General features: G+C 44.1%; 1 protein-coding gene across 1 annotated transcript; it reads right to left on the bottom strand.

Moving 5' to 3' along the window:
- Nucleotides 1-92: 92 nt before the first annotated feature.
- On the bottom strand, nucleotides 93-12,604 carry LOC133108411 (leucine-rich repeat-containing protein 75A-like). Its single transcript, XM_061217922.1, has 4 exons — nucleotides 10,970-12,604; nucleotides 5,256-5,384; nucleotides 3,653-3,765; nucleotides 93-2,436 (listed from the first exon to the last, which is right to left on the bottom strand). Exons 1-4 carry the CDS (start codon nucleotides 11,225-11,227, stop codon nucleotides 1,581-1,583), a joined length of 1,356 nt encoding a protein of 451 aa, XP_061073906.1. The 5' UTR covers nucleotides 11,228-12,604; the 3' UTR covers nucleotides 93-1,580.
- Nucleotides 12,605-16,535: the final 3,931 nt, after the last annotated feature.

Here is a 16,535-nt window from a genome sequence, read left to right as displayed (position 1 = left end):
CAGCAAGCGCTGAAGAAGCACAAACTGTAACTATAGTGACAACTGAAATACAACAAGCAGTCCAAAAAAACAACTAAATAAGAGTCCCCGGGTGAATGCACTGGGCTTTTATTAACAACTGCTGTAATTTACAGCGCAGAGGTGCAAAAACAAAAAAAAGACGCAAAATATAAAAATATCAAATAAAACCCCACAGTCCTGCTCCATTTCACTCCACAACACATTAGACTGTATTTCATAATAGAAGAGAGCAGGGACTAGGGAATGGGAAATGTATGTATCCACACACACCCACACACACACACACACACGCACACACGCGCACAGAACCCTCCAAAATGATATGATTTCATACTAAAGGTTTTCTTTAACAGGTAAAAACTATTTTCAGTTACTATATGCAGCCCGTGGAACACTACCGAGCCATTTTATGTGGGCTCTCAAGAGACCTGTGATCATATTGGGGGGATCCTGCTACCCTCTTCATTTCAAACCACATATATTCGCTCTGGTGTGATCTGGAGACGGCCAGAGGAAAACAGTCATTTTGTTGTCAGTTTATCATTTCTTGGTTGACTTTAATTTTGATGGAGTTCATGATTCCATTGACCTTAACAGGAGCCCAGGACCAGCAGATGGACATGACATCAAAGATCCACCATATTTCACAGTTGGCATGATGTCCTGTTTGGCGTAAGTCCTTCTTCCAATGTCAAACCCACCAGTGGTGTGCATGGACAAAAAAAAGCTACATTTGGGGTCTCAATGTGACCATAGCACCCAGTTTTCAAATCAAAGTTCAGCAAGCCCAAGAGAAGCACAGGGCACACCCCTCCAAACATGGAACAGGAAAACACCTTTCCCACACTCCTGTACATTTATCAGGCCACTTCAGCCAGAAGTGCCTCCACTGCACAAGCACACACACTGCATCCAAGCACTGAATAATTCATTTAAAGGGCTGAACATGTTGCAGAGTGGATATCTAAGATATTTTTTATGCATTGATGACTGCTGCATAGATGGACAGGCAGAGACTTTCACTAAAACTGAGATAACCTATTTCATTTTGAGGCACAACCCATCTGTTTTTTTTTTTTTTTTTTTCTCTTTACCAGTGAGATACTGGAGTAGCAGGCACGCAGGCATTAACCCCTTTGGTAAAGAAGAAGTAGTTTATCACCTAACACTGGAATGAGACATCAAATGTGACACTAAGGCCACGCGGAAGTATTTCAGAACCATCTGAAATAGCTCTAAACAGATTCAAGGTTTTCTACAGATTTTATGACTGGAATACTGAAAGATAACAAGTAATGTTACAATATTATGTGTTAAATACAAGTAATACTATTGACAACAGCAATATGCCTCTCATGCACAATCCTCTAGTTATCCATCTTTTGAAAATATATTGGATATAGCAGCTGACTAAATTTGTCGTTATCATTATTAATTTAATATCTTAATCACAAAGGGAGGGAAGTCATTGCATTGAGCAACGTTGAAAATATCTTCTCTTTGGCAGTCTTTTCTTCTACTCAAGAGAGGGTGAGCCAGGACAGGTCAGGAATAAATTTTCATGTTTGATTGTCTGTACGGCCGGGTCCCTGATCCCTCTGATGTGAGCCCATAGGCTGAGTGGCTCCAGGCGACAGCTCCGATTGGCTGGAATTGGAGGCCTGAGAGGAGTGGCTATGGGAGTCCTCCTCCCCCTCCGCCTTCGCAGCCCTGTCCGCAGTTCTCGGTCCCGGCGCGACGCCCTTCTTCTTCAAACACTTTGAGCGATCCTCCATTATCCACATGCTGTCCTCCTCCGTCTCGTCCCCCTTCCCCTGCGCCTCCTTGTCGAAGTCCAGCAGCTCCTCCATCATCTCCTCTATCTCCAGGTCTCCGTCCATCCCCCCCTCCATCTCCCCCTCCATCTCGGACCGGAGTTCGCCCATGCTGTCCGTCCTCAGCTCCTCGTCGCCCTCGCTGTCGGGCTCCGCCCTGCTGTCGGGCTCGCTGGCCTGGCTCTCGCCGAACTCCAGGATGGTGGGCAGGTTGCCCTGCTTGGGCGAGCGCTTGCGCAGGCTGACCAGGAAGGGCTGCGGCAGGCAGAAGATGTCCACGTTGTTGCCCAGGTCGATCCAGGTGAGGCCGGGGAAGCTGGCGGGGTCCTTGAGGGCGTCGGTGAGCTCCTTCAGGATGGCGCGGGTCAGCCGGTTGCCGTTCAGCGCCAGCGTCTCCAGGCGGGGCAGGGAGCTGACGGCGGGCAGCAGCAGCAGGAAGGCCACGTCCGTCAGCTCGGTGAAGCCCAGCTCCAGGCTGCTCACCTGGGGGGCGTGCCGCTGCAGGTAGGCACACAGCCGCTCCACGTCCCGCACGGTGAGGGGTAATCCCGAAAGGTCCAGCGCCCCGCCAGGGGGAGGGGCTAACAGCAGGGATTTCAGACTATTGGAGCCAACGGGAGGAGAGAAAATAGTGACACTGAGGCAATAAATACAGTCATCGTAAGTGCAATTGTATTTTATTTTTTTGGGTCAGACAAGAGGGATATCGGGAAAGGGGGGAGGAATCAGGAGGGAGGACTCAGGTACAGTTTTTTTTGTTGTTGTTTAGAACAGCACTTCATGTGTATTTTACTAGTTATGGATGTGATGCTTTAACTTGTGGAAGAACCTATGCACTTGTAAGTCACTTTGGATTAAAAGCGACTGCCAAATGACTAAAATGTAAATGTAAATGTAATGTAAAATGAAACTCGCTGAAATAAATGACCACAGCTTTGCACAGTGAATCGATGAATGTAAGACGTGAAAACTCACAGCTGTGTGAATATTTCAAAGGATATTTGAAAGGAAAAACCAGTGCTGGTGAGAACTGAAAATACAAGTTATTTTCATGTTACCACATGAAGAGGAGAGGCAGAGGCAGAAACGTGAGGCCATCGCCGAGTGTGCCAGACACACACAGGATAATAACTCTGTCCAGTTTATTAAAATACCCCTGATTTCCTCATCCCCAGAGGCTAGAATTAAGGTCCAGTGGGCACGGCAGAGAGGTAACAACAGCCACTTTGCCCATCTGACACTACGCAGGGAGGAGCACGGCATGTCTGATCTCCCACACAGAGACAGCCAATCGGTGTTGAAGCAGAGGGACAGCTCCACCCACAGGCCGCTTAACGGTGCCCCTGATGAGTCATTCTAATCCATAGAAAATAAGGTACTAAATTACTCTGGCACTCCAAGGTAATGCCAAATATATCAGGATAATTCATATATACTATATATAGGGTTTTAAAAAACAAAAGATCTTTGCATGTGAATAGAATTTTCCAGCTGCAGGTCTGTCACAGAATATACCTGTCTTGTGAATGCATTGTGCAGTTTGGTAAGATGCTTATTAAATGGGCACGCACGAGGAAGCGTAGCGTAGTGGTTAAGGTAAATGACTGGGACACGCAAGGTCGGTGGTTGTAATCCCCGTGTAGCCACAATGAGATCCGCACAGCCGTTGGGCCCTTGAGCAAGGCCCTTAACCCTGCACTGCTCCAGGGGAGGATTGTCTCCTGCTTAGTCTAATCGACTGTACGTCGCTCTGGATAAGAGCGTCTGCCAAATGCCAATAATGTAATGTAATGAAGGCGGTCCTCCACCCCCCCTACCATGACTGGGGCTTCCTCTTCAGCAGGCCCTGTCGTCTCCACTGGGAATGGGGGCTCAGGTGATAGGTCAGCTGCCGGCACACCTTCTCCACTGCGCCGAGAGAATCACCTTCCTGGCAGAGAGACACACACACACACAAACACACACACACTCACTCACGTGCGCACACATGTGCAGACACACATACATGCACATAGGGCACATGCGTGCGCACACACACAATAACAATAAACCAACAAGAAGACAACCATGCCGACTGCTGGAGACGGCTGGAGTTTAAACGGATGTCTGACGCAAACTGCGCCGTGCACTTTTGGAAGTCAAGACACGTGAGAGATGTATGGCAGGCTAAGGAAGTGTAATGAGCTACTGACGGAAGCACTATGGTTTGTAGTTCTACTGACAAGGGCATTATGGTTTGTACTTCTACTGACGAGGGCACTATGGTTTGTATTTCTACTGACGAGGGCACTATGGTTTGTATTTCTATTTTTATATTGTGAGTGATACGGCGGTTGGACAAATAATGAAAATAACTAACAATATATGATTATCAACTAACTAATCAGGACTTCAGGACCGCTTCAGTCTACCCAGGAATGCTGTCATTACAAGTTCTGAATTGCATAGTGGGACATTGGACCATTCTTCAAGAAGGAAAGCCTTCAGTTCTTTGGGGCATGAAGGAGTTTGCAAATCTACTATGCACTCTGCGCTCCAGAACTTCCCATAAATGTTCAATGATGTTTAGGTCTGGAGAATGTGGGTGGAAGTTGTCTGGAGGCACCTGGCCTTGTAAAAATGGCTTCAGTTTTTTCCCATTGCTCCTTACGCCAAGCTGTGCGTGCTTGTGCCTTAGCCTTGGATATGAACGGTTTCCAAATGGCAGCCTTCCATAAATACCAGCTTTGTGAAGCTCATGGTGTGCAGTTTTAGGGTGTTTAGGAACTATACTGTTCCTCTGTCCATGTTAGTGAGCTTCAACTTGTGACCACTGTTCCTCCTCGCAGAAGCAGTTTGTGTTCTGCATATGTTGTCATAATTTTTTGACACTGTTCCCCTTATTTAAGTTTGGGCACTGACTATTTGGCATCTTTGGAACTTTGGAGCTTTGGAAATTAAAAGAAAGGTCTGACCTCAACATATTAAAATGCTGATGTCAGACATCTTTCATACAGGTCACAGCAAAAAAATATCTTTAAGTAACTACATCACAAGTAGAAAGGCAGCTACACGGATTACTCATACTAAGCTCAATGGTGATTAACAGCATGTGTCAGCTCCATGGCACTATTTTTAGCCTGCATGCTGCTCATGCAGCTTCCTCTTCGGTTGTCATTTGCCCAAGGAGGCTTATTTGAGTTCCCATAGATGCCCCCGTTACAGAACGTCTCAGAGAGAGTGAATCAGCTTCCTCACGAGACAAGCACTCCGAACAGAATGTCTCATAATTTGGAGCTAGCTCTTCATCAGACACGAGGAAACTGCCAGTTTGCAAGGAACATGGAAGTGGTACTGTAACAGGGGATGGAGAGAGGTACTGTAACAGGGGGAGAGGTACTGTAACAGGGGAAGGGGGAGAGGGGTGGGACGCAGTCCTACCGTCTTGGAGCAGTGAATGCATCGGGCCAAGCTGATGATGAGATCATGGGTGATTGGGTCCACCAAGTTGCGAAAGCTGGCATAACGGTACAGGACATCATCTAGAGATGTGGACTCCATTCCCAGATCCTAGAGAGAAAGGGGAGGTTAAAATGCGTTTGCACACACAATAATGAAACCAAAATGAGTTCATTCATTCATTCATTATCCTAACCTGCTTATCCTGAACAGGGTCGCAGGGGGTCTGGAGCCTATCCCAGCATACATTGGGGCGAAAGGCAGGAATACACCCTGGACAGGCCGCCAGTCCATCGCAGGGCACACACACAATTCACTCACACACTCATACCCACAGGCAATTTGGACTCTCCAATCAGCCTAACCTGCATGTCTTTGGACTGTGGGAGGAAACCGGGAGTACCCGGAGGAAACCCACGCAGACACGGGGAGAACACGCAAACTCCGCACAGAGAGGCCCCGGCCGACCGGGATTCGAACCCAGGACCTCCTTGCTGTGAGGCGGCGGTGCTACCCACTGCACCATCCGTGCCGCCCCAGAACGTGTTGTTGAGCTTAAATAAAACGTGACGTAATTTCATCTTCGCATTCTGCTGCAGTGCTCAATGAACACGGCCGTCGGAGCAGCAGCAGCAGCGTACACAGCCTACGGGCAGTTTTCCCAAAAGGCCACACAGTCAGTTACAGCAGAGCTCTCTCACTGACGACGTCTGACCACATGTACGCACTCAGTGAGCAGCAAGAGGGCGCTGTTGCGGTGAGAACACGGGCGGACACAGAAATGCTTCCGCACACAGAGTAAACGGCGTTAACACAGCGCAGGTGTCACACACGCACACTTGTGCGGTGGAGCTGTGCAGCTGCGTAGCATAACGTTAGCGCTGAGGATGCTGTATCTTTCGCTCAGGCGTGCACTGGGTGGGTGTGTCAGTGGCTTAGCCGACCAGGAGGAGCATCCACTGGCGGCACTCAATGTTATTTTATCAGATTTTAGGGACCGAATAATCCGACACAAGAAACGTGATCTTAGTTCAAACACAGCTTTGGGTGAACCACACCGGGATAATTTATGGGGTGACTACAGAACAAATGTAAATACCCTAAACATTCTGCAGTAAAACGATCAATTATTCAAAGCAAAATATTCAGTATAAATTTACTCCACGACCCCCTCTGTTGCGTCATCGCCGAAACGATTCCTGTCGCTGAGATTTACTGTAAATTACTGTAAGTTACCGTATTCAGTCAGCGTTTCGCAAGTTTCATTGCACAGTGAAATGAGCGCGTGTGCTGATTGGCTCGAGCTGGAATGTGGGCGTGTTTTAGGTTATGGCGGTGATGGACGTGAATGCACGGCAGAAGCACAGTCAACAACGATGTGAACAATGGGATTAGGGGCGAAAATAATCAGTCCCATTTGTGCGGTCTATTTAAGTGGCATGTTTTCTTTAAGAGTGTGCCCCGCTGCTTCTAAGAAAAACTAATATCCCCTGTTTAAACATTTTAAAATACTACCACATGTCTGCACTCCTAAGTGATGAAGCTGGATTTAATGATTTTCTCTTGTAATCATCACTGTCAATCATTGTTGGTGCTTAATTAGAGGGAAGTACTTTGTTTGTATATGACTGAGGTGTTGCAATTCAGATCAATGTTTGCCACGAGACTTGATAAAAAAAAGTATTTGAAAACCACAAGTGATGCGGATTCCAGTTGGTGGCAGCAGTTAATAGGTAACCATTTGTGATTTGGAATTTCAAGGGGTTTCAACACCCAGTTATGAGTAATACATTGCTTGTTGTTTCACAATTAAACACTGGCTATTTTTAAACATTGGCTTTGTTTTTGTTTCATATCACTATTCCTGCTATCAGATCACTGGAATGGGCAACAAACCATTTGAATTCACACAAAATAACAAGCAATATGCACCGCTGTTGGTTTTGTCTGAATTCAAATACATTAGATCGGTCAGTCTGCAGTGTACCAGGGAAATACTCATTTTTCCCTGGAGTAAGCATTTTACATTACATCCACGTTCACCTTCCCTTAATTTCACTAGCCCTGTATCGACTCATTTTTTTAATTAACATCACAATTGCCTGCTCTGTGATGTAATTCGTTAAGTGATTGTGCTAATGGGGGGGCCGGCGGGGACCTCTGGAAGATAAGATTAAAGACAAGTTTAAAACACGTGCGAGTTACGTGAGAGAGAAAACAGCTCCATTACACTGGACAGCATCCACCATATTTGAATTTAATTTGAATTTATTTGTTTATAATGTCGTGGACAGTCCCCATTAATTAACTGTAAACAGTAAATGGAGCAGCTTTAGCCTACATGACTAATTTCCAGCTGTAGTCCCCGGCCAGTTGACAGTAGGCTCCCTAAAATACATTAGTATATGACCCGCTGGATGACACTGGGTGGCATCAAGACTCAGCGATGTGGAAGGTCTCTTCGCTGGAGAGCCCTCGAGTGTTTCTCTCATTCGAACGCCGTGCTCAGTGGCTTCAGGCTAGCGAGCCAGGCCCTACCTGTCTCAGCTGTTGTGCGAGTGCTTTTCTGTGGACATTTTCAACATTCATTCATTCATTCATTCATTATCCTAACCCGCTTATCCGGAACAGGGTCGCAGGGGGGGGCTGGAGCCTATCCCAGCATACATTGGGCGAAAGGCAGGAATACACCCTGGACAGGTCGCCAGTCCATCGCAGGGTACACACACCATTCACTCACACACTCATACCTATGGGCAATTTAGACTCTCCAGTCAGCCTAACCCGCATGTCTTTGGACTGTGGGAGGAAACAGGAGTACCTGGAGGAAACCCACGCAGACACGAGGAGAATATGCAAACTCTGCACAGAGAGGCCCCGGCCGACGGGGATTCGAACCCAGGACCTCCTTGCTGTGAGGCGGCAGTGCTACCCGCCTATTTTTTTCAACATTGGAAGATTAATTTTAACTCGTATGATTTTATCTGACAGATGGGAGAAGCAATAATCAAATGAATTGTGTGGGAATTGGCGGCTTACACATCCACTCCTTTTCACTGCAAACTGCTTCTACTCTGTGACCTATTTTGAATCATTTCAGAATATTACATGAAAAAAAACCTTCCTTATAGAATAAATCTCTCATAATCGTTTAGCTATCAAGCGTGTGAATATGATATTGTTACTGTCAGCTAGTGATATCTGTGAACAACATTCTGAACACGTTATTTTTCTCATAATTACCTCCATCAATGACTCTGGCATTGCTGGTGCATGACTGTATCTCCGTTACAATCATGGTACTGATGGTGGATTTTTTTAGATTGCTTAAATCTTTAAATGTTAAAATACCATGATGTCATGCATTCACAATCAGCCCACACACACAGAGAGAGCAGCACAGTGAGGGACACAGTGAGCTGGCAGGAACTCTGGGTCTGTCATTCTCAAAGGTCATTATGAGGCCCAAGGCAATCAACCTAGATCTGAACTAAATCCAAATGGTTAGTTAAAGTTCAGGACCCAAACCAACTTTGATTTTGGGTATTTGGGTTCAGGCAATCCATCAAAACACATTGAGCGAGATGATGTTAGCCCACTTACTATCCAGCTCTATAAATTGACTCGACGTTTAAAGAACATCAGATGTGTAAGTCGATCTGGATAAAACCGTCTTTAGATAAAACCTTTAGACTTTTAGACTTCATTGTCCCCAAAGGGAAATTATTTCCCACAGCAATGTACAACAGTACATACAGCAGCCCTCAATAACAACATCCACTGACAGGCGGCACTACACACTCAGGCCTATTCAGCGAGGCCTATTGTTTAAGGCGGCCATGGCTGTGGGGAGCAGGCTTTTCTCAAAGCGAGTCCTTCTGCACCTCAGTGCTCTGTACCTGCGTCCGGAGGGCAGGAGGGTGAGGCGGTGACTGAGTGGGTCAGTAACGTCCTGTTCTATTGAGGTTCCAATGTGTGCAATGGCCTTGTATTGTTTAGCTCTGAGAGGTTGGGTGTGGGTTGACCAATTATCCAGCCGGTGGTGTTGGTTATGCGTGTGAGTTTGGCCCGGTTGGTAACGGATAACATGTCAAAGAAACAGGTGGAACAGTACAGCAGGATGGGCTGAATAATGCTCTGGCACAACAACAGGAGGAAACGGGGGGGCAACATCGACTCCTTTAAGCTTGCGGATGACTGATAGATTTTGGTGGCTCCTTCTTTGGATGTCACTGGAGTGCTGGACGAAGCTGAGTGTATTGTCCAGTGTCACACCGAGGTACTTGATACTGTCAACCATTTCAACTGTTCGGTTATTAATGAGAATAGGGCGCTGAGGTGAGGGGGGGACCAATGGTGATTTATTTTCTCTCGCTGACATTGAGGTGAAGATGGTTAATCGTCACGCCACCGAAGTGTGACGTCTGCAACCGTGTGGTGTTCAGAGTGTTGTCTGTGAGCGGTTGTCCTCCACTGCCAGAACCTGCAGGTTCTTCCTCTACAATATACGCCGTATCCGTCATCTCCTAACGGAGAAAGCCACCCAGCTCCTAGTCCAGGCGCTCGTCATCTCCCGCCTGGATTACTGCAACTCCCTCCTAGCCGGTCTCCCAGCTTGTGCCATCAAGCCCCTCCAGCTGGTCCAGAATGCTGCAGCCCGCCTGACCACCAGTCAGCCCAGGTCGGCTCATGTCACCCCGCTCCTCTTTGGCCTCCTCTGGCTTCCTATTGCTGCACGCATCCAATTTAAGGCCCTAGTGTTGGCATTTCAGGCTTCTAAGGGGACTGCCCCACCTTACATACAATCCTTAATCACTCCCTACTCCCCAGCTAGACCACTCCGGTCTGCCAGCTCTGGTTGCCTTATGGTTCCCTCACTACGAGCACCTGGTGGTCGAGCTGCACGTTCACACCTGTTTTCCGTTCTGGTTCCTCAGTGATGGAATGACTTGCCTACCACTGTCAGGACAGCAGAATCCCTCCCCCTATTTCGATGCAGACTAAAAACACACCTTTTCAAACTGTAGTCCTACCTCCTGATTTCCCCCGCCCCCTTTCTGATATCCCTATCCCTCTTGTCTAACCCCCCCCCCAAAAAAAAAAATAATAATAAATAATAATAATAATAATAATAATAATAATAATAATTGCACTTATGATGACTGTATGTTTAGAACAACACTTCATGTGTATTTTACTAGTTATGGAAGTGATGCTTTAACTTGTGGAAGAACCTATGCACTTGTAAGTCGCTTTGGATTAAAAGCGTCTGCCAAATGACAAAAATGTAAAATGTAAAATGGCAAGAATGGCGTCTGAGCATCTGAGGTAAGTGGTGATGGGTGGCAGACTGGTGCAGTCATTGGTATGAAGTGTGTACAGGAATGGGCTCAACACACAGTGTTAGTGGAGGGTGTGGGTGATGTGGTCGTGCCCACCCGCATGGCTTGCAGTGTTTTGGTGGTGTAGCTTCCAGATCATCAGACGCCCTTTGGATGGTGTAAAAACAATTCCACAAAGAGGATCCTGACAAAAGGTACCTGGGGAATTCCTAAAGTCACTTAGTGGTCCATGGCAATTCAGAGGTGCCTTCTAATGTATTTTATTTACCCTATAATTTACTGTGAAACAATAACATAGTTGTCAGTAGTACAAGAGTGGTGGACTTCTTAAAGTAATCGGTGAATTGCCCTTACCTGTCGCAGCGTTTTCAGAATCTCTGTGGCCTCGTCTTGCTTCCCCTGCTGAGCCATTATCATCATCTCTTGGATCATCCCGATGCGCCGTTGGTAGGGGGGAGGAGGGCTCCCACCGCGTCCGAACCGATCCCCTGACCTCAGCATAAAAGAGGCAAACATATCCCCTCGCTCTTTCGTCGGCGTCCGCCGCCACGCGCCGTTTAGGGGACTCGCGCTAGCCTCCTGTCCCGCTCCTTTGGTCTGTTTGGTTCCCATGATGCGTCAGTGATCTCCAGAATGGACGCCCGTCGATTCCGCCGAAAACTCATTAAGACTTTATTCTCACTATTAGCCCATTTAATGTATCTCAACACATGGCATTAGTTGAAATGTCAAAATACTATCCAGCGTAACTTTATGTTTTAGACTTAGGCTTTATGGATAGACCATATCGGCCTAATGACGTGTGCATTTTATTCGGCTTAATAAGTGAAGGTTGTGAGTCCATCGATTATTTACGATTAAAAGCAATAACAACGCCCCAAGTTATCATTGGCTAGTACTTTTTCTGGATTAAACATTGTCTGTTATTTTCTGATTCCCAAAAACAACTGCCTATTTGTATTAGAAATAAATTCCAGATTATACACGATGGTAAATATGCTATGGCAACTGCAGTCTAGGGGACGCTGAGGCTATGACACTTAAATACAAGCCTGTAATAAAAAAACTAACTAAAATACACCTGAAAGCGAACAGTTTATTTCCTGGTTTGGCTGTAGCAAATCTGTGGTGCACGCGCAAATGGGGTCCTGCAGCGGGACAGTTCAACGTCGTAATGCTTTCCGCCGCAAACGGCTCCCGGTCCATGTACACACAAGACGACAAGTTCTGTAGGACTGTTTTCATAGGAAAAAATAACGGATGAAATAATATTGAACATTTAAACGCACCTATGCAACGACGACAGCAAAATCACGTACGTTTGCGCGGTGTCTCCAATCAGGCATCCTCGTCTACATGAGGATAAGAGAAGTGAAGCATTTTATGCACAATCTACAAATCGTCATATACCGCAACCGTATGCTACATTACTGTAGTCGCTTACCCCCTACCCGGACTGAAGTCAGGAACAGCTGAAGTAGGCTACAGACGCCCGCAGTCTATGGCGGATAAAGACAATATAACCGTCCCGAAACACTGCAACTCCCGTGGCAGAAAATGTAGAAACTTATAAATGTGACCTTTTATAATTTTGCTCCATATAAAACTGCGATTCGATCTGGATGCAATGACGGAACAACATGTTCACTGTTTCTTCTTTAGGACTTCGCATCCCCGCTATCAATCACATGTCCCCTTTAAAATTATTAGCACGCACGCATTAGATCTGCAGCACGTAACATGGACGAAATTACAAAATACCGCACGGGAAATAGAGGATGCAAATGTTTTAGGGTCTTCATCCCCGTCAGGTTTGTTTCATATTTTTACTTCCCTGTTTTTATTATGTAGTCTCCTGGCTTGGGCTTGCTAGTGCTAATGCTCAATCTGCTGCTGTATACATGGCTATGACATTCTACAACATTTGAAAACGAACAACAAACACAACAACATAACTAAGCGACCATATTATTTTATACAGACCTCGCGATTTATATTTTAAAAATGTAACGCATTAAAACGGCCTGGGACAAGGTGCCTCACTCCGAATTAATTATTCATCAGACTGTGAAGGTGGGTATGGCCAGTGCGCGTATGTTTATGCGCGAGGGAGTGGACTGCCTGTACGTTTTCCTGTTCTCCGAATATGTGATGCATTAAGGATAGCCTAACATCATCATCACCACCACAATAATCATGATCACAACCGTCCACTCTTGTTTTGTACCACGCAGGTCTGACCTATAGATAAAGATATTTTTAGGTTTTAAATTATTACAATTTCAAGGACGCAACTTCTCCTGGGGTGACGTCACCGGCACTGGATGTTCATGGGCTAATTCTGAACTCCACCATAGCTTTCGTTTATATATAAGGAACTGATCACTCGACTACATGAGCAATTTGGCCAATGGTAAATCCAATTAATGCAAACATGCCATTAATATGGGGTGCAGAAAAACAGTAACTGGCAAATAACAGCTGTTTAGATGCTTATCAGCCTCTTATTTGCAATAAGGGCAATAAAGGGCAATAAAACTCCAGCCTCCACAGTTTACAGCCCCCCCCCCCCCCCCCCCCCCCATAAAATTGGAGACAAATGCAAAGGCCTAATTCACTCCCATTCATTTTTGGGACCATGCCAAAATTAATCATTTTAAAGCCCACACTAAATATGGAGGATAATAGATCGATAAAAGAAAGCACTAACCTCAAATGGGCAGAAGACATTTTCAGATGAGATCATTACAGAGAAATGCAAAGGCTTCCTCTGTGATGTCACATTGGACAACTGTGATGTAACAATATTCTGAAGATCATGCTTTTCTTAAGGCTTAGTTGTGCTTTGCGATTGAAATAAGCATTACTTTACTGGAACAATGGGAATATCAAGAAATTGCCTATTGCAAAGCCAAAAAAATTTTAGTTAACCAGTCGCTTAATTTTGGGTCTTATGTATGTATGTATGTATTTTAAATTAAAAAATGACAGACCTTTCATTGAGAAAAAAAACATTCGGCGACAAAAATGTAAAAAGAGGCCTGAAAATGAATGAAAAAGTATGGGATTTATTTAACACATTGGAATCGCAATCCAGAAACATCAGTTGAAAATACTCAATATAAAATAAAACAAATAAAAAACACACTTTTTATTTTGACAAATTTCATATTGATGGTCAACTTGAAGTGAAAGCCAGATTATCGGTCCTGTGTAAAATTATTACTTGTATGCAGTAATTGTGGTCCAGGCATTAAAACACCATTGATTCAGCTGGTTCAAATACAAGTACTTTGTTTCATTACACTGGCTTATTACCCAGTTGTTACCTATTAGTAATGAATTAATTGATAATTATAGTAATCACAAAAAACTATGTTTTAAATGAAATATTTGCATTTGGTGAAAGGCAATTTTGCATTTTTCGAAAGCATGCTTTATTTCCAACACGTCCAATGTGTCCCATTTGGAAGCACTTATCTTGTATCACTCTTTCAACATAGCTTCCCCACAAACTGTACATAGCATACCATTTTTAAACAAGTGTGATCAATTGATAGATCCTGCATTAAAGTGTATATTGTCGAATATAGAGTGTATATTGCTATGATCTCATTCATATAGGCCGACTGTATGTCATTCTAGATTAAAGCATAGAAGCAGATATAAAGCCTACAGTATGTATGTGTATGGGCCTAAAAATAATTATTAATATAAGTCATGGCTAACTGCTATGCATTCATAGTCACTCAATGATAGTGTCACCTACAAATCACATTTATTATATATATATATATATATATATATATATATATATATATATATATATATATATATATATATATATATAATTGTTCAGATTTGTTTGATTATGTCTCTGGCATCAGGCAGCTTGCTTTAAATGTTTTAAATAACCAGAGATGTCATTGTTCACCTAGAAGGCTGTGCACTGGATCAATTGACAATATTGACCAATCAAAGGACAAATGACTCAAACCACAGGCATTACTTTCTCATTTGAACAAATGCATGAAAAAGTATTATAAACATACCTCAGTCACGCTCCGAACCCTTCAAGCATATGAACTGCTCCAGTGGAAAATGGCCATCAATGATGTCATAGATCTATCATGTCATAGCTCAAGTTTCAACATAAACCTGACCAGGTGTCCCAAAGGATTCAGATCCCTTCAAAATTAGGAAAAGGAAAGAGAAGTTTCCTTACTTGACAAAACTGGCACTTCAGTGCCCGGTGACACCTTTTACATCTGTTTTACAAATTTTTTTTAAGCATAGTAGGTTTTATGGTTCGCTCCTGTACTTCAGCACAGTGAAATATTTTTTGATACACCGACAGTCTGCAGCTGTAGCTGGTGCTTATACAAATGTGAGCTCAAAGTATGATTGAGCCAATTGATTAATTAAGAGTAAAAGTTGGCAAAATTCAAAATTCAGAAATGGATCGGATTGTTGTGTCCCCCTGGAGCTTTCGAGAGGGACTGTAAACAATAACCTAACCACTAGAGGGCGCAACTATGTACTTGATGCCATAGTTTCCAGAGTTTAACATGAAAATGGCTCACATGCTTTACAAAAAAATCAGAAATCGTAAAATCAACCAATATGGATGTCAGTTATGACCATGTCACTTGCAATATACGAGGAGTATGAGGATATGTCCACGTTTTGGCCCTCTGCAGTTTATAGGTATTATGAAGGTCAAATTTTGAAAGTGGGAAAAAAAAAGTAATTGCAACCAAGGCCAAATTTGATGTATGTTGCAAGTGGACAGAACACTTTCATATTTATTTTTCTCTTTTAAAAGGAAATTTGCCCATGTGGCAGAAAATAAACCCATACAATGACAATAGGGTGCTGACCCATTTGCAGATCTTGGCCACCTAAAAATCAGAACAAACTACATTATGTGACTATGGTGTTCGGCCCCTTTGACATCTGAACGTCCGTCACAACTTTGGTTGCTAGGGGTGTTACTTCGTACGTCATGTGGACTTCTTCCAGAGTTAACTACTGGCTGTGTCTCAAATTGCACAGTCGTGTACCTGTGCACTCGTGTTCTTATTAGCTTTGCAAGTGCACCAACAAATCAACTACTTAGAATGCAAGAACATAAAAAATAACGTCAATGACAATGACTCTTCTGACCGTGATCTGACACGCATCCGACAAGCAGCAATGACTTACATCTGGAGTGACAGTTATTTATGTTATAAATTTGTGGGGAACATATGCTGGTATATTTTCACTAATAAATGTAAAAGGGGAAATGCTTAGCAGTATGCATATTAAGGTTAAGTCGAGAGGAAACGTGATATTCGCTGCCAACATTAGTCATCTCCAGTTAGAGACATTAGCTAGCATATGTAGTTGTATGCCCTCATTAGATGCAGCATTGTATTTTTAGCTAGATAGCTTACAATCCTTGTATAGTTGATTGCATATTTAAAATGTCAATTTCTTCTTTGCTGTGAGCTCTGAAAACATCTGAACAATTACAGTAGGGGGCATAGGCCCCTGTGGTGATTGGTAATCTGAAAGACCATAAAATACCAGAGGATTCAAATTAAAAGTGTACCCAGTCAAAGTATCCGTCAGATCTGTGCAATATTTTGAGATTTAGCTACAAGGGGTCAAGATCCTTGAATGTTACATCAACATCACCAAATTATCCCACATTAAGATTTCACAGCATCTATTCTTGTGTCTGACAGCCACCTACAAACATGAAGGTGGATGAGTAGGAGATAGAACTTCGATGCTAAAAGTATTCATGTTCATGTTTACTTCCGTCACCTAGGCGATGGTGTGGGCGGGTGTTCTCAGGTGACGTTAGAGGCTGAACTGACCCAATCAGCGCCTGCCATTGACGAACTGACGTCATAGTTAAAGAGCGAGAGAG

Source organism: Conger conger, chromosome 13, assembly GCF_963514075.1.
Source record: "Conger conger chromosome 13, fConCon1.1, whole genome shotgun sequence".
NCBI lineage: Eukaryota > Metazoa > Chordata > Actinopteri > Anguilliformes > Congridae > Conger > Conger conger.
Note: the sequence above shows the minus strand (reverse complement) of the source record. Positions and strands in the feature narration are given on the sequence as shown.

Bases quoted from the DNA above. Each gene is read 5' to 3' on its own strand.
- LOC133108411 (XM_061217922.1), bottom strand. From the start codon at position 11,227: ATGGGAACCAAACAGACCAAAGGAGCGGGACAGGAGGCTAGCGCGAGT. The intron at 5,385-10,969 runs GTAAGGGCAATT...CTTTCTCTCTAG, and splicing joins TTCTGAAAACGCTGCGACAG to GATCTGGGAATGGAGTCCAC. The intron at 2,437-3,652 runs GTAGGGGGGGTG...TGGCTCCAATAG, and splicing joins AAGAGGAAGCCCCAGTCATG to TCTGAAATCCCTGCTGTTAG.